Raw genomic sequence first — 19140 nt, 5'->3', positions numbered from 1 at the left:
ATACAGTCATCACACAAGATAATCACAATGAATTATTTACATTATTTACAATCAGGGGTGTGGAGGTGAAATGCACACCTACTTTGTAGCCAGTTCAGTTTTAGTTTGGTTCTGCATAGCCTTCCCTAAGCTTCAATGCCTTTTCTTAGGGGCACTCACCTTTTGTTTATTTTTGATTTAAGCATTAGACACATTTTTACCTGCACCCTGCCTCCCGCTGTTTCCCACATCTACAAAAAAAAGGTGAAATGCACACCTGTGAAAGCTTCAAGCACACCTGTGAAGGGAAAACCATTTCAGGTGACTACCTCTTGAAGCTCATGGAGAGAATGCCAAGAGTGTGCAAAGCAGTAATCAGAGCAAAGGGTGGCTATGTGGAAGAAACTAGAATATAAAACATGTTTTCAGTCGTTTTTTTCGTTAAGTACATAACTCCTCATGTGTTCATTCATAGTTTTGATGTGACTATCTACAATGTAAATAGTCATGAAAATAAATAATAAATGTGTCCTAAATGTGGCCTGTACTATATATTAAATACATGGCTTGTATAGCTTTTCTACCTTCAAGGTAGCGCTTTTGACATTATTTCCACATTCACACACTGATGGCCATGCAAGGCCCTAACCACCACCCATCAGGAGCAAGGGTGAAGTGTCTTGCTCGAGGACACAACGGACGTGACGAGGTTGGCAGAAGGTGGGGTTTGAACCAGGAACCCTCGGGTTGCTGGCACAGCCACTCTCCCAACTGCGCCACGCCGTCCCAAATAAAGTAATACAGACTGTTGTGAAGCGTTAGTCCGATCTTCCAGTTTGGGGACCCTGCAGTGATTGCCACAATGTGTGTGAAGGCAATGTTGACATCTAATGAGTGTTACGTTGTGTCTTCTCACCAGCACACCTGTGACTATCCACCTGGTACTTGTAAGAGAATCTGTCATCACACACACGGCAACTGAACACTTTCTCGCCGGTGTGTGTCCTCATGTGTTTTGTCAAGTGCGACTTCTGAGTTAATCTCAGGCCACACACTAAGCAGGTGAAAGGTTTCTCCCCGGTGTGTATTCGCGTGTGCTTGACCAGCGCCGACGTCTGCGTGAAACGCCGGCTGCAGATTGCACAGGAATATGGTTTCTCCCCTGTGTGCGTCCTGGCGTGTCGGACAAACGAGGAATGGTCGCAGAAACCTCTGTTGCAGACGGCGCAAGAATAGGGTTTTTCGCCCGTGTGAGTTCGCAGATGGGTTTCCAGACCTCCGACGAAAGCGAAGCATTTTCCGCAAACGTTGCAGGTGAAGGGCTTCTCGCTGGCGTGGGCTCGCTTGTGTCGCACAAAGGCTGAGCGGTGAGAAAACCTCTTGTCGCACATGGAGCAGGCATAGAGTTTTTCTCCGGTGTGCGTTCTTGTGTGCGCTATCATTCGTCCTTTGATAGAGAATCTTTTACTGCAAAATGTGCATCTGAACGGTTTCTCCCCCGTGTGAATCGTCATGTGTGTGTTCAAAGTTGACTTGTTGACAAAAGTTTTGTCGCACTGAGAACATTTCAAGCGAGTCTGATCCGCTTTAGAGTCTTCATCATCATCAGTGTGAGAAGAGTGAGACGTCGTCTCGTCACTATCTGACATTGGAGCTAAGTCTCCACCATCACCTTCTGTTGTCATGTGTTGACTTGAGCTGCTGCTTGGAGGCTCCGCCCCTCTCTGCTCCTCACTTTCACCTTTGACCTCATCTTCTTCACTCTTCACAGGGACACCAGTCACTGGGAACTTCTCCAATCCCTCAAGGTGCTCTCTCTCCTGACTGATGCTGTGTTCCTCTTCTTCCTCTTTAATGTGGAGGTAATGTGGCTCTTCCTCTTTAATGTGGGGGGTCTTTGGTACCTCCTGCGCCATCCTGGAGGTCCACTCTCGCTGCTGAGGATGAAGATGACAAAAAAACATGGTTCAGAAAAGTCAACTTTTGCTTTGGATGGGGTTAGGGTTCCACGGTTGCATGTGAGTCTTCTTCAGGCAGTTGCTATAGGCAATGGTGTCCATTTGTAGGACCAGAATAGAATAGAGTTGACTACATTGTTAGCTGACTTTTTATGTGTTAATTTATTTACGACTTAGAATTCATAAAAAATAAAAACATGTAAGTTCATGTCTTAAATAAGGACTGTGAATGATAAACAGCAATTTTTGCACATTTCCAGTATGACTGATCTAATAATATGGTCAGCTTCAGTGACGTCAAGTTACAGAAATAGACGAAGATATTTAGAGCGGAATATTCAAAATGGCCGACTGAATTTGGGGATGTTTACACGGTATTTTTCACATACTTTGCAGATCGTAAATACACTTAGATATGGTTTAATGGAACACAGTTAAGCATATTAAGTAAACTTGTTTTTCAACTCTACTGCTACTTTAAACTGAATAAATAATCCATAAAAACTATACATTGAGGTTTTTTTGTTTTATTTTGCTGGACGATATATTGTTCCAAAAATTATTGCAGATAAAAAATATTATTGTCAGCATTATTTTGTGACCAAATTAAGCACCAATGTAATTATAACATATAATAATAATAATGCAAGTAACCATTCCAAAGTATATAAACTTTTATTTATCTATACTGTAGACCAGGGGTCACCAACGTGGTGCCCGCGGGCACCAGGTAGCCCGCAAGGACCAGATGAGTAGCCCGCTGGCCTGTTCTAAAAATAGCTCAAATAGCAGCACTTACCAGTGAGCTGCCTCTATTTTTTTAAATTGTAGTTATTTACTAGCAAGCTGGTCTCGCTTTGCTCGACATTTTTAATTCTAAGAGAGACAAAACTCAAATAGAATTTGAAAATCCAAGAAAATATTTTAAAGACTTGGTCTTCACTTGTTTAAATAAATTCGTTATTTTTTTACTTTGCTTCTTATAACTTTCAGAAAGACAATTTTAGAGAAAAAATACAACCTTAAAAATGATTTTAGGATTTTTAAACACATATACCTTTTTACCTTTTAAATTCCTTCCTCTTCTTTCCTGACAATTTAAACCAATGTTCAAGTAAATGTATTTTTTATTGTAAAGAATAATAAATACATTTTAATTTAATTCTTCATTTTAGCTTTTGTTTTTTCGACGAAGAATATTTGTGAAATATTTCTTCAAACTTATTATGATTAAACATTTTTAAAAAATATTCTGGCAAATCTAGAAAATCTGTAGAATCAAATTTAAATCTTATTTCAAAGTCTTTTGAATTTCTTTGAAACATTTTTGTTCTGGAAAATCTAGAAGAATTAATGATTTGTCTTTGTTAGAAATATAGCTTGGTCCAATTTGTTATATATTCTAACAAAGTGCAGATTGGATTTTAACTTATTTAAAACATGTCATCAAAATTCTAAAATTAATCTTAATCAGGAAAAATTACTAATTAAGTTCCATAAATTATTTTTTTAAATGTTTTCAAAAAGATTCGAATTAGCTAGTTTTTCTCTTCTTTTTTTCGGTTGAATTTTGAATTTTAAAGAGTCGAAATTGAAGATAGACTATGTTTCAAAATGCAATTGTCATTTTTTTGTGTTTTCTCCTCTTTTAAACCATTCAATTAAGTGTAAATATAATTAATTATTAATAATAACATAGAGTTAAAGGTAAATTGAGCAAATTGGCTATTTCTGGCAATTTATTGAAGTGTGTATCAAACTGGTAGCCCTTCGCATTAATCACTACCCAAGAAGTAGCTCTTGCTTTCAAAAAGGTTGGTGACCCCTGATCTATACTGAAGACATTGTACTGTAATTGGAAGGTAGAAAACTTTGTTATCCTGTATACATTTTTTTTTAATAAATAAAAAAAAACTGCCACAACTGGACATTTGGTTTTGTAATTATAGTTTTTCCACTTAATATTTCTTACTTTGTAGAACTTCTCAAGTGAATGACTGAAAAGAGGGCTCACTTTTAGTTATTCAAAAAATAATAACTTGGTCAAAACATTTCAGTGTGCTTACAAACACTTCTTGAGTGCATTGAACAATACTGTGATCATAATGATAACCGTAATTATTTTGGTCACAATGAGTGTGATATTATTAGTTAATATTGTTTCATCGCAACTAGGGCTGGGCGATATATGGAATATACTCGATTTTTCGCGGGTTGGTCTCTGTGCGATATAGAAAATGACTATATGGTGATATTGGAGTATACGTTCTCAGGCAGTTGCTTTTAGCTGCAGGCATTACACTACAGGCTCTTCTCACTCTTTCTTGTCTCTCCTTCTCACAGAGACATAAAACAAGCGCACCTTCTTACACACGTCACATACTGTCACACGTGCAACGCCATACACCCTCGCCGAGCAGAGAGGCAGCGACATGGTAACATTAGCTGTGATGCTAGCGGAGAGGTGCGAGTGGTAATACGAGAGAGGGAAGGTGCGAATCTGGTAACAAATGAAGGAATAATTAATTCCCAAGAAAAACAGCAGGAGGACCATCGTCTGGCGGTGGTTTGGCTTCAAGCGGGAAGATGTTGAACAGACAACCGTATGCGGCAAAAGCGTTGCTACAAAAAGTAGCGGAACTACTAATTTGTAGCATCATTTGAAAAGTCACCCGCTAGAGAATGAAGAGTGCTTGAAACTCCGCATGTCAACATCTCCGCTCGGTGCCACACCAACAAAATGCCCAAGCAACCATTTCCACATCAACACCGTATGAAACAAATAGTCAACAACAGAAGGAGATAACGTCTGCAGGAACCTACCACATAGTGAAGGACATACACTATTTGATGTCCTATTATGCAGCTCATTTTTATTTGACACTTATTGAAATATCTTGTGTGACATCATGCACAAAAGTGCACTTTATTTGTTTTCAACTATTGTAGTGGCATTCTGTACAAAAAGTGCACTTTAATTGAGTGTTGTTTTGATATGTCATCTAAGTGACATGGCCTAAACATATCCACATATATATGGTGTATGGTGACATGGACTAAACATATCCACATATATATGGTGTATCGTGACATGGACTAAACATATCCACATATATATGGTGTATCGTGACATGGACTAAACATATCCACATATATATGGTGTATGGTGACATGGACTAAACATATCCACATATATATGGTGTATGGTGACATGGACTAAACATATCCACATATATATGGTGTATGGTGACATGGACTAAACATATCCACATATATATGGTGTATGGTGACATGGACTAAACATATCCACATATATATGGTGTATGGTGACATGGACTAAACATATCCACATATATATGGTGTATGGTGACATGGACTAAACATATCCACATATATATGGTGTATGGTGACATGGACTAAACATATCCACATATATATGGTGTATCGTGACATGGACTAAACATATCCACATATATATGGTGTATGGTGACATGGACTAAACATATCCACATATATATGGTGTATCGTGACATGGACTAAACATATCCACATATATATGGTGTATGGTGACATGGACTAAACATATCCACATATATATGGTGTATGGTGACATGGACTAAACATATCCACATATATATGGTGTATCGTGACATGGACTAAACATATCCACATATATATGGTGTATCGTGACATGGACTAAACATATCCACATATATATGGTGTATGGTGACATGGACTAAACATATCCACATATATATGGTGTATGGTGACATGGACTAAACATATCCACATATATATGGTGTATGGTGACATGGACTAAACATATCCACATATATATGGTGTATCGTGACATGGACTAAACATATCCACATATATATGGTGTATCGTGACACGGCCTAAACATATCCACATATATATGGTGTATCGTGACATGGACTAAACATATCCACATATATATGGTGTATCGTGACATGGACTAAACATATCCACATATATATGGTGTATCGTGACATGGACTAAACATATCCACATATATATGGTGTATGGTGACATGGACTAAACATATCCACATATATATGGTGTATGGTGACATGGACTAAACATATCCACATATACATGGTGTATCGTGACATGGACTAAACATATCCACATATATATGGTGTATCGTGACACGGCCTAAACATATCCACATATATATGGTGTATCGTGACATGGACTAAACATATCCACATATATATGGTGTATGGTGACATGGACTAAACATATCCACATATATATGGTGTATCGTGACATGGACTAAACATATCCACATATATATGGTGTATCGTGACATGGACTAAACATATCCACATATATATGGTGTATGGTGACATGGACTAAACATATCCACATATATATGGTGTATGGTGACATGGACTAAACATATCCACATATATATGGTGTATGGTGACATGGACTAAACATATCCACATATATATGGTGTATGGTGACATGGACTAAACATATCCACATATATATGGTGTATCGTGACATGGACTAAACATATCCACATATATATGGTGTATCGTGACATGGACTAAACATATCCACATATATATGGTGTATCGTGACACGGCCTAAACATATCCACATATATATGGTGTATCGTGACATGGACTAAACATATCCACATATACATGGTGTATCGTGACATGGACTCTAAACATATCCACATATTAATAAAAGGCCATATCGCCCAGCCCTACACCCAACTTAGTTATTCATGATGTTACTGTAACCCTCACTTCTACCCTTTGTGCTATTATTTATTGTATTTGCTTTAGTTTCGAATTTGTTAATGCTTACTCTTATTGGCGATGTATGTTGAGTAAAAACACAAAATAGATTAATTAGCGTAACCTTAAAAAAAACAAAAGACACAAAGCAACGATGCTTCAAAAGGCGGCTAAGCCCGTCACGCGCATGCGTGTGTTAAAATAATGAACACAAGCCTTTTCATACTGACAAACTTTATCTTCGGAGAGAACATCTTTTAGAGAGTATTGTTAATAAATAAATCTACTTGACGTGAAGTAAACAAACCTGTTCTAGATGTTTGTTGGAAACAGCGTCCAGCAGTTGACGTTGTCTTCGGTCTCTTCTTTTTGTTCCACAAAGTTCCTCCCTCTATTCCATCATTCGTTAACACAACCACAACACTTTATAACACTTTATACTCAAATCCGATCACTGTTTAGCGGCGCGTTGGTCACTTCCGCGTCTCTTTGTTGGCAGCTAGCAAGCTAAGCTACCCGGGAAGCCTTAAAGTGCACTGAGACGAGAATAAAATGATGTAATCAGCGGCACTTATATTTTCTCAAATATCTTCTTATTGTTTAGAAAACGCACGGAGGCCCAACAATGTGTACAGAAGGAAGATCACACGCGGTTAAATACAACAAAACGGCTTTATCGACCACTTCGAGCGCTTCTGCCAGCTTTCTCCTATTTCTATTTCCGCTCAACGTGTGAATTGTAGCGCTATACTGCCCCCTTCGGTGTGGGGGTATAACTACATATATACTGCTCCCTTCGGTGTGGGGGTATAACTACATCTATACTGCCCCCTTCGGTGTGGGGGTATAACTACAGCTTGACCAAAATCAAGATGCCTCAAAACAGTGACGTTAGTTAGTTTTGTTTTCAAATATTTTTGTATCATCATATTAGATTTGAAATAACCAAAACAACCAAAATGAGACGATCGGAAATATTTTCAACTTCAACACAAAAACTTCAACAAAAAAGCCATTTACCTTATTTTGTGAGTTACATACAGAACATTTAATCAGAGTATTTACATTTTCAGGGGCTCAAAAATATTAACTTTGGGACACATTTATTCATACAACACTTTTCCAGCCCCTCAAAGCACTTAACAGTGAAAACTGTGAGCCATCATTCATTCACTCCACATTCACATTCAGATGGTGGTAAGCTATAGTTCTTAATAATAATAATGAACCCATTGATGTGGTAAGCTACATTTATTAATAATAATAATAATAAACACATTGAGGTGGTAAGCTACATTTCTTATTAATAATATTAAACACATTGATGTGGTAAGCTACATTTATTAATAATAATAATAAACACATTGATGTGGTAAGCTACATTTATTCATAATAATATTAAACACATTGATGGCGGTAAGTTACATTTATTAGTAATAATAATAGTACACACGTTTTTGGTGGTAGGTTACATGTATTAATAAGAGTAAACACATTGATGGCGGTAAGCCATATTTCCTAATAATAATAATAATAATAAACAAATGATGGTGGTAAGTTACATTTATTCATAATAATAATAGTACACACGTTTATAGTGGTAAGCTACATTTATTAATAATAAGCATGCATATTTTGAAGGTGGTAAGCTACATTTATTAATTATAATAAACGCCTCGATAGTGGTAAGCTACATTTATTAATAATAATAAACACATTGATGGTGGTAAGCTACAGTTATTAGTGATGATACACACATTGATGGTAGTAAGCTTAATTATTTAATAGTAATAATAAACACAATAATGGAGGTATGTTATATTTATTAATCATAATAATAAACACCTTGATGGTGGTAACCCAATAAGAATACACATTTAATGGTGGTAAGCTACATTTATTATTAATAATAATAAACACATTGATGTGGTAAGCTACATTTATTAATAATAATAATAAACACATTGAGGTGGTAAGCTACATTTCTTATTAATAATATTAAACGCATTGATGTGGTAAGCTTTGATTGATTGATTGAGACTTTTATTAGTAGGTTGCACAGCTACATTTATTAATAATTATAATAAACACATTGATGTGGTAAGCTACATTTATTCATAATATTATTAAACACATTGATGGCGGTAAGTTACATTTATTAGTAATAATAATAGTACACACGTTTTTGGTGGTAGGTTACATGTATTAATAAGAGTAAACACATTGATGGTGGTAAGCTATATTTCCTAATAATAATAATAATAAACAAATGATGGTGGTAAGTTACATTTATTCATAATAATAATAGTACACACGTTTATAGTGGTAAGCTACATTTATTAATAATAAGCATGCATATATTGAAGGTGGTAAGCTACATTTATTAATTATAATAAACGCCTTGATGGTGGTAAGCTACATTTATTAATAATAAGTATGCATATATTGAAGGTGGTAAGCTACATTTATTAATAATAAGCATGCATATATTGAAGGTGGTAAGCTACATTTATTAATTATAATAAACACCTTGATAGTGGCAAGCTACATTTATTAATAATAATAAACACCTTGATGGTGGTAAGCTACAGTTATTAGTGATGATACACACTTTGATGGTAGTAAGATTAATTATTTAATAGTAATAATAAACACAATAATGGTGGTATGTTATATTTATTAATCATAATAATAATAATAATAAACACCTTGATGGTGGTAACCCAATAAGAATACACATTTAATGGTGGTAAGCTACATTTATTATTAATAATAATAAGCACAATGATAGTGGTGAATGAATGATGGGTTCCCACTTCTCTGTGAGCGCTTTGAGTATCTAACAATAGAAAAAGCGCGATATGAATCTAATCCATTATTATTATTATTGAGCTACATTTATTAATATTAATAAACCCATTGTTAGTTGTAAGCTAATAATGAGAATACACACTTGATGGTGGTAAGCTACATTCATCAATAATAATAATAATTAATTGATGGTGGTAAGCTACATTTATTGATATTACTAAACAGAAGATGGTGGTAAGCTACATTTATTAATAATAATGAACACATTGATGTGGTAAGCTACATTTATTAATAATAATGAACACATTGATGTGGTAAGCTATATTTCCTAATAATAATAAACAAATGATGGTGGTAAGTTACATTTATTAGTAATAATAATAGTACACACGTTTATAATGGTAAGCTACATTAATTAATAATAAGCATGCATATATTGAAGGTGTTAAAGTACATTTATTAATTATAATAAACGCCTTGATGGTGGTAAGCTACATTTATTCATAATAATAAACACTTTGATGCTGGTAAGCTACATTTATTGATAATAATAAACACATTGATGGTGGTAAGCTACATTTATTAGTGATGATACACACATGGATGGTAGTAAGCTCAATTATTTAATAGTAATAATAAACACACTAATGGTGGTAAGCTATATTTATGAATAATAATAATAATAATAAACACCTTGATGGTGGTAAGCTAATAAGAATACACATTTAATGGTGGTAAGCTACATGTATTATTAATAATAATAATAAACACAATGGTAGTGGTGAGCTACATTTATTAATATTAATAAACACATTGCTAGTGGTAAGCTAATAATGAGAATACACACTTGATGGTGGTAAGCTACATTTATTATTAATAATAAACAAATATATGGTGGTAAGCTATATTTTTATCAATAATAATAATAATGAATTGATGTTGGTAAGCTACATTTATTAATATTAATAAACACCTTGATGCAGTAAGCTAATAAAATTACACATTTAATGGTGGTAAGCTACATTTATTATTAATAATAATAATAAACACAATGATAGTGGTGAGCTACATTTATTAATATTAATAAACACATTGCTAGTGGTAAGCTAATAAAGACAATACACACTTGATGGTGGTCAGCTTCATTTATTAATAATAATAAACAAATGTATGGTGGTAAGCTATATATATCAATAATAATAATAATGAATTGATGGTGGTAAGCTACATTTATTAATATTAATAAACACCTTGATGCAGTAAGCTAATAACATTACACATTTAATGGTGGTAAGCTGCATTTATTATTAATAATAATAATAAACACAATGATAGTGGTGAGCTACATTTATTAATATTAATAAACACATTGTTAGTGGTAAGCTAATAAAGAGAATACACACTTGATGGTGGTCAGCTTCATTTATTCATAATAATAAACAAATGTATGGTGGTATCTACATTTATCAATAATAATAATAATAATAAATTGATTGTGGAAAGCTACATTTATTAATATTACTAAACAATTGATGTTGGTAAGCTACATTTATTAATATTAATAAACACTTTGATGCGGTAAGCTAATAAAAATACACATTTAATGGTGGTAAGCTACATTTATTATTAATAATAACAATAAACACAATGATAGTGATGAGCTACGTTTATTAATATTAATAAACACATTGTTAGTGGTAAGCGAATAATGAGAATACACACTTGATGGTGGTAAGCTACATTTATCAATAATAATAATAATGAATTGATGGTGGTAAGCTACACTTATTAACATTACTAAACACTTGATGGTGGTAAGTTACATTTATTAATATTAATAAACATATAGATGGTGGTAAGCTGATAATGAGAATACACACTTGATGGTGGTAAGCTACATTTATTAATAATAATAAACACTTTAATGGTGGTAAGCTACATTTGCTACATTGAAGTAATTTTTTTACCTCTACTTTTATTGGAGGGACGCATCTGAAAACACATTGTCTTGCAAAATATCTGTCCAACATTGACATCTGCTTAGTTTCTCTTCCAACGCAGTCGTTGACGTCCAGAAGTCTTCTTCTGTTTGGGAAGGTCTTTGTGAGGAAATCTCATCAGGCAGGATTTGATCCTCGGCCACAAAAAAAACGTGTTCTGCAACATGCGACGGCGGAAGTAATGTTTGGGATATTTCTGCTTTGCACTCCAACAGCACCCGCGCCACAAAGCACTGGTCCATGTCTCGGATCTAAATAAGCAGCCTCTGAAAAGGCAGCTTTTGTAGTTCTTGAAACGTTTCAACTTTCGGTCCTTTGGAAGTTATTTTTGTCCACGCGCTTGACATTTTCTTGTGACGGAGAAAAACCTACACCGGCTGACACTGATATAAATGCAATCTTACTACAGTACCTTCCAAAAGTCTCAAATGTCAGCACGTTACAGACAGCTCATATTCATAAGTGGGACATCTATTTAGTTATTTCATGTCCTGGTCTCACTCACACATTTGTGTTTGTCCACCTGGTACTTATAAGAGAACCTTTCATCGCACACGCTGCAACTGAACGCTTTCTCACCCGTGTGTATTCTCATGTGTACTTTCAAAACTAACTTTCGTACAAAACTTAATCCACAGACTGAACAGGTAAAAGGTTTTTCCCCAGTGTGTATCGTCATGTGCTTATCCAATCCTGAACTCACTGCAAAACTTCGGTGGCAGATTGAGCAGGAGTATGGTCTTTCTTTAGTATGTATTCTGGTGTGTTTTGTCAAACCTGACTTTTGAGAGAAAGCGACGCCGCATGACGAGCAGGTGAACGGTTTCTCCCCGGTGTGCGTTCGCTTGTGCCGCACCACTAGCGACCAACGAGAGAAACGTCTGTTGCAGACCGAGCAGGCGTATGGTTTCTCGCCGGTGTGCGTCCGCATGTGCGCCGTCACGTGACCTTTCGACGAGAATTGCTTGCCGCAATTTGCGCAGCAGAACGGTTTCTCGCCCTTGTGAATGATCCTCATGTGCACGGTCAGATTTCCTTTGTTGCTAAACGTTTTGTCACACTGAGAACATTCAAAGCGCGCGCTGTCGTTGTCACTGGAGTGCGTTCTTGTGTGTGTCGTCATGTGCGCTTTTGTGGAGAATCGCTTACCGCAGATTGCACAACCGAATGGTTTCTCGCCTTTGTGTATTATCCTCATGTGCACGTTGAGATTCCCCTTGCTGCTAAACGTTTTGTCACATTGGGAGCACTGAAAGCGCGTGTTGTCGCCGTCGCCAAAGTGCGTTCTGGCGTGCCGTGCCACGTGTGCTTTTGTAGAGAATTGTTTACCACACATTTGACAGCAGAAAGGTTTCTCGCCTGCATGAATGATCCTCATGTGCACATTGAGATTTCCCTTCCTGCTGAAGGTTTTGCCACATTCAGAGCATTTCCAGCATCTGTTGTCAGTCTGATCGGCCTTAGAGTCTTCATCATCATCATCATCATCAGTGTCAGACGAGTGAGACGTTGTGTCTTCGCTATCTGATAGTGGAGCTAAGTCTGCTTGTGATCCTCCACAGTGGTCTCCATCAGCTTCTGTTGTCATGTGTTGAGTTGAGCTGCTGCTTGGTCTCTCCACCTCTCTCTGCTCCCCACTTTCACCTTTGACCTCATCTTCTTCACCCTTCACGATGACACCGACCACCGAGAACTCATTCAGTCCTTCCAGATGCTCTCCCTCCTGACTGATGCTGCGTTCCTCCTCTTCCTCTTTGATGTGGTGGGGCTGTGGCTCCTCCTGCTTCACCATGGAGGTCCGCTCCTGCTGCTGAGGACTGAGGACATCTGCAGGACGCAGGAAGACAAACACATGCTTTAGAAAAGTCGTATTGTTGTGGCTACAAATATAAATACTGTGAATTGGATCTTGAATATGGTTCCCAATTGGAAAAGTTTGGATTTGGCAACAAAGAAAAAGTTTAATTAAAACCGGGCAATAAAATAATGTCAATATATTGCAAGAGCCACGTAGTCAATATCAATGAAAAATTGCGTTCAATAAAACTTTTCGCTAATTTTGTATTCATTTTCGTCGGAAGAAAGTGGCAGTATGGAAGCAAGGTTGGTTGCATGAACAAAGAAACTCACTCTCTGGTCACAAAGCAACGCAGGAAGTAATCAGTGGGAGGGACACGCTAACAGCCAATCAGGTGAGAGTATCAACTATCACGTTTGCTTGATTCTTTGCATGGAGTGAGAAGAGAAAGTCAAATTGAGGAAATTGTGGATAAAAGAGGAAAAGTCACTTTTTTTGCATTTTTCCAAAGGGACCGTAGTCGGACCCATGTGGTCTGTACATGATGCAAGGCAAGACCGCTAATACCACACCACCTTAGCTCACCCTTTAGAGCATAGCTGTAACTTCCTGCCACTAAACATGCAGAACATAGTTCTTCTCAGGTTTCTCTGTTTACTTTTTGTAAGCATTTCTTACATATTTTATATTTTTAAAAGCTTATTGTTAAGTGTTTAATGTGATTTTACTATTTTGTTGACACTGTTTGAGTGTTTTCCATGCTTGTGTTGACATTTCCTTTCTGCCTTGATAGCTGAGAGATTATAATCACAGAAAGTTACATTTCAAATAAAATATTATTCTACAGCTCTTAATTTTCTATGGGTCATAATTTTTTTTTTTTAATTATCCATATCGACTGATACAATAATAATATGCAAATAATTACTGCGTAACAACAATTCCTTTCCATAGTTAAATAAGAATAACAGGGCAAATAAATGTTACACAGCCGTTATTTCCCAGCAAATAGTTCTTGGTTTACATTTTCTCACTTTGCACTATTTTTTTTTACACTTTTTTAAGCATTTCTTACATATTTCCTATTTTTAAGAGCTTATTGTGAAGTGTTTAATGTTATTTTAATATTTTGTTGACATTGTTTGAGTGTTTTCCATGCTTGTGTTGACATTTCCTTTCTGCCTTGATAGCTGAGAGATTAGAATCACAGAAAGTTACATTTCAAATAAAATATTATTCTACAGCTCCTAATTTTCTATGGGTCAGAATTTTTTTTTAAAAATTATCAATATCGACCGATACAATAATAATATGCAAATAATTACTGCATAACAACAATTCATTTCCATAGTTAAATAAGAATAACAGGGCAAATAAATATTACACAGCCGTTATTTCCCAGCACTGAACCTGCAGAAAATACTTCTCACTTAGCAAAATTTTCTTACACTTTAAAAAAAATAATTTCTTACATATTCCTTCATTTTAAGAGCTTATTGTTAAGGCTTCAATGTGATTTTACTATTTTGTTGACACTGTTTGAGTGTTTTCCATGCTTGTGTTGACATTTATTTTCTGCTTTGATAGCTGAGGGATTACAATCACAGGAAGTTACATTATAATAAAATATTATTCTCCAGCTCCTAATTTTCTATGGGTCATACATTTTTTTTTTAAATTATCCATATCGACCGATACAATAATAATATGCAAATAATTACTGCGTAACAACAATTCATTTCCGTAGTTAAATAAGAATAACAGGGCAAATAAATGTTACACAGCCGTTATTTCCCAGCACTAAACCTGCAGAAAATAGTTCTTGGTTTACATTTTCTCACTTTGCACTATTTTTATACACTTTTTTAAGCATTTCTTACATATTTCCTATTTTTAAGAGCTTATTGTGAAGTGTTTTAATGCTATTTTAATATTTTGTTGACATTGTTTGAGTGTTTCCCATGCTTGTGTTGACATTTCCTTTCTGCCTTGATAGCTGAGAGATTACAATCACAGGAAGTTACATTTAAAAAATAAAATATTATTCTCCAGCTCTTAATTTTCCATTGGTCATAAAAAATATCAATAATTAACGATATAGACCGATACAATAATAATATGCAAATAATTACTGCGTAACAACAATTAAATAAGAATAACAGGGCAAATTAATGTTACACAGCCGTTATTTCCCAGCACTCAACCTGCAGAAAATAGTTCTTCTCAGGTTTCTCTACCATGATGACGTCAGCAACGTACTTCGCACTACAAACCTCCTACTTTGACAGAAACAATTAACAAAACTACTCGAGTCTACTAACATACTTCTAAATATTTGTTTTTCTCACTGTCACTCATGGAGGACGGACACTCCCCCTTTCCTCTCCCTTATCTCTCCTGCTTGCTTCTTTGTTGTGTCTTGTCTTCACTTTTCTTCTTGCCTCTTTGCTCTCCAAATCTAAACATTGGAACTATTTCACTGGCCTCAACCAAATTGACAAGATCTTGGGTTTGGGGGAACCTTCTTGTCGTGACGGAGCGGTTGTTGCTGGACACACCACGGACTCTTGGGAGAAGAAGGAGTGCCGCGTGCCAGGAGACCCTTTCAGTGGAGGAGGTGAAGATATTTACCCATTGGGAAAGATGACAGCAGGACATCTGCTGATTGGAGTAAGCCTTGCTCTAGTTTGTCCACAAATTGGAAGTTGCTGGCAGTCTTCAAAGTACACCAAAGCTGCCACAAATGATTGGAGGATGCGGGAAGAACTGTGGACACTTTGTGATTTGGATCACATCGGACTGTCTGCCCCGCAGGATGAATTTGAGGACCAGTCATAGACAATTTAGAGTGAAAAGCAATTCTTATTTTCACTGGCATACAAAACATTTTAACTTGGATTGTTTCCCTGGCTTGGAGACTCTCCTGAAGGACACACCAAACTCCCCTCTTGTCTCTCATGGACACACACCTGTTCGTGTTGTTGACTTTGGACTGACTGGCGGCTGCACGACATCAAGGCCGCGGAACAGAGACACACTGCAGGCTTACACACACACGTGCATCCACAAAAAAATATAGAACACACACACACACATACCCCACCCCCAATCCAACACCCTCGACGCATATCCCATAGGGGTGATGGAAGGATGGGCAGCGCCTGAGAGCTGCAGCCAGCCACCATGGCCCCCCCACTCCCTCCCCTCTGTTGCTAGATATCTGGAGATGTATGTTGTAATGTGTACTGTATATGTGCTTTGCTATGGAGGTTTTTTTCCCATTCCAGACTGGGCTCCCTTAGGGACCCAGTCTAGATTGTATTATTTTTACTCATCCTTCCCCAGCGTTGACCTTTTTCCCATCTTTTACGGGGCGCCTTGTGGCGACCTATCAGCGTTCCTGTTCTGTAACCCTGTACACTGTTTGTTTGTAACCCTGTACACTGTTTGTTTGTAACCCTGTACACTGTTTGTTTGTAACCCTGTACACTGTTTGTTTGTAACCCTGTACACTGTTTGTTTGTAACCCTGTACACTGTTTGTTTGTAACCCTGTACACTGTTTGTTTGTAACCCTGTACACTGTTTGTAACCCTGTACACTGTTTGGTTGTAACCCTGTACACTGTTTGTTTGTAACCCTGTACACTGTTTGGTTGTAACCCTGTACACTGTTTGTTTGTAACCCCGTACACTGTTTGTTTTTAACCCTGTACACTGTTTGTTTGTAACCCCGTACACTGTTTGTTTGTAACCCTGTACACTGTTTGTTTGTAACCCTGTACACTGTTTGTTTGTAACCCTGTACACTGTTTGTTTGTAACCCTGTACACTGTTTGTTTGTAACCCCGTACACTGTTTGTTTGTAACCCTGTACACTGTTTGTTTGTAACCCTGTACACTGTTTGTTTGTAACCCTGTACACTGTTTGTTTGTAACCCTGTACACTGTTTGTTTGTAACCCTATACACTGTTTGTTTGTAACACTGTACAGTGTTTGTTTGTAACCCTGTACACTGTTTGTTTGTAACCCTGTACACTGTTTGTTTGTAACCCTGTACACTGTTTGTTTGTAACACTGTACACTGTTTGTTTGTAACCCTGTACACTGTTTCATTGTAACCCTGTACACTGTTTGTTTGTAACCCTGTACACTGTTTGTTTGTAACCCTGTACACTGTTTGTTTGACTCATGTTGAACGGGTTTGTGCTGAAAACAAGGTTTTGTTGTACTTGTACAATGACAATAAAGTCTTACCTAAATCTTAAGAGTTAAATCAATGAACGTTCAGCAATTCCTAGCGATCATTCCTTTAGGTTAGGGAGCTTCGTGGAAATTCTAGGAATTGCTAAAGAAACGTAAAAGTTAGTAAACAACATGTGAGAGTAAGAAGTAAACAAACCTGTTCTGAGTGACGTCACAGCTTGATGGTTGTTGAAAAGAGCGTCCAGTAGTTGACGTTGTCGCTCCTTCTCCTCTTTTGTTCTAGAAAGTTCCTCCTCGTACTTTGCAGTCGTTCTGTCGCACATTTTCAAAGAATCACAACATTTGTGTGACGTGTTGATCGCGTCTCCTGGTGAGCAGCGAGCAAACTAAGCTGGGACGCGTCAAAGTGCATCGAGACGAATGTACTTAGAAATGATGAAAAGCTCAATATGAGGACACATTTTGCCACAAACGCGGCAATAATCTCGTCGTCTTGCTAACCGAAAACAGTTCCCAAAATGGCGACGCATGCGCATCCGCCAGTAAGGTTTTTTTTTTTAGGTTTTTTTCATGCTCCAAATTTAGTACTTGAGTTACTATTCCGTATTTAAACATTTATTTTCCCTCACCTCGACAATGAAAGTCTAATCATGCAAGAAAATGCAAAATAAGGTAAAAAAAAAAAAAAAAAAAGCCAAAACATGGGATCACGTGGTGGAGTGTTTCCGTTTCCCAACCGGAAATAAAAAATAAAGACACAGCTGCATGTTCGGAAATTACGTCTCATGGTATTATTCATTATTTAAACATTCATTTGCCCTCACCTCGACAATGAAAGTGTAATCATGCAAGAAAATGCAAAAAAAAAGGTAAGAAAATGCAAAAAAAAAATGGGATCACGTGGTGTAGTGTTGCCGTTTCCCAACCGGAAATGAAAATAAAGACACAGCTGCATGTTTCCAAAATTAGTACTTATGGTATTATTCATTATTTAAACATTTATTTTCCCTCAAAGTCTAATCATGCAAGAAAATGCAAAAAAAGGTAAGAAAATGCCAAAACATGGGATCACGTGGTGCAGTTGTTTCCTCCAGCATCGTCAATTAAAACAAAATGAACATTTTAAAAATAGCAAAGTGCGTTTTAAAACATGCCAACGCCCCAAAAAGAATATCTCGTTAAATTAAAAAAACATATTGTTAAAAACAGGAATTGTACTTAATTGTGCTGAAGAAGACGAATTAACGTCCTGAACGCTGCGTATGAAACACATATTTAAAAGCCAATAAGTGTCATTGTGTTGCCACTTCCGGACACTCATTTATTTTGGTATTTTTTGGTTTATTTTTTTTGCATCCGCCAGTAAGTACCGACAACTTCCGGGTCGCTTTGTTAGCAGCTAGCAGGCAAATATGTATTCTACGACATAAACATTAACTTGTGACTTTTATTTGGAAGTAACCGACTTTACAGCAGCATGACGTCATTTTTACTCACTCCTAGCATTATTGTCATGAAAGTATATTTTTAATCTTCTAGGTTGTTTTTTTTACCGCCACTCTGTGGTTTGGGATTGTCACTGCATTGACTTCAAATACGAAATAATGATATATT

The 19140-nt window shown here is 36.5% G+C and overlaps 2 protein-coding genes across 3 annotated transcripts; both read right to left on the bottom strand.

Annotated features, from left to right (window-relative positions):
• Window positions 1–17: 17 nt before the first annotated feature.
• LOC133630369 (gastrula zinc finger protein XlCGF17.1-like) lies at window positions 18–7409 on the bottom strand. The gene is made up of 2 exons (XM_062021945.1): window positions 7020–7409; window positions 18–1916 (listed from the first exon to the last, which is right to left on the bottom strand). Exon 2 carries the CDS (start codon window positions 1893–1895, stop codon window positions 867–869), a length of 1029 nt encoding a protein of 342 aa, XP_061877929.1. The 5' UTR covers window positions 1896–1916; window positions 7020–7409; the 3' UTR covers window positions 18–866.
• A 3465-nt stretch (window positions 7410–10874) lies between these two features.
• On the bottom strand, window positions 10875–18139 carry LOC133630223 (zinc finger protein OZF-like). 2 transcript variants are annotated; one of them, XM_062021695.1, is made up of 3 exons: window positions 17723–17857; window positions 17578–17668; window positions 10875–13350 (listed from the first exon to the last, which is right to left on the bottom strand). In XM_062021695.1, the coding sequence occupies exon 3, from the start codon at window positions 13313–13315 to the stop codon at window positions 12008–12010; it is 1308 nt and encodes a 435-aa protein (XP_061877679.1). In that variant the 5' UTR covers window positions 13316–13350; window positions 17578–17668; window positions 17723–17857; the 3' UTR covers window positions 10875–12007. The 2 variants fall into 2 exon arrangements, with proteins under 2 accessions (XP_061877679.1, XP_061877670.1); XM_062021686.1 differs by lacking the exon at window positions 17578–17668 and having other exon boundaries at window positions 17723–18139.
• Between the last annotated feature and the right edge of the window lie 1001 nt (window positions 18140–19140).

The sequence above is a fragment of the Entelurus aequoreus genome, linkage group LG02, assembly GCF_033978785.1.
Source record: "Entelurus aequoreus isolate RoL-2023_Sb linkage group LG02, RoL_Eaeq_v1.1, whole genome shotgun sequence".
In the NCBI taxonomy this organism is placed as follows: Eukaryota; Metazoa; Chordata; class Actinopteri; order Syngnathiformes; family Syngnathidae; genus Entelurus; species Entelurus aequoreus.
This window is presented reverse-complemented; position numbering and strand designations above follow the sequence as displayed.

Coding starts and splice junctions, on each gene's coding strand:
- LOC133630369 (XM_062021945.1), bottom strand. CDS start 1,895: ATGGCGCAGGAGGTACCAAAGACCCCCCACATTAAAGAGGAAGAGCCA.
- LOC133630223 (XM_062021686.1), bottom strand. CDS start 17,849: ATGTGCGACAGAACGACTGCAAAGTACGAGGAGGAACTTTCTAGAACA. Junction 13,351..17,722: donor TGTGACGTCACTCAGAACAG/GTTTGTTTACTT, acceptor TGCGTCCTGCAG/ATGTCCTCAGTCCTCAGCAG.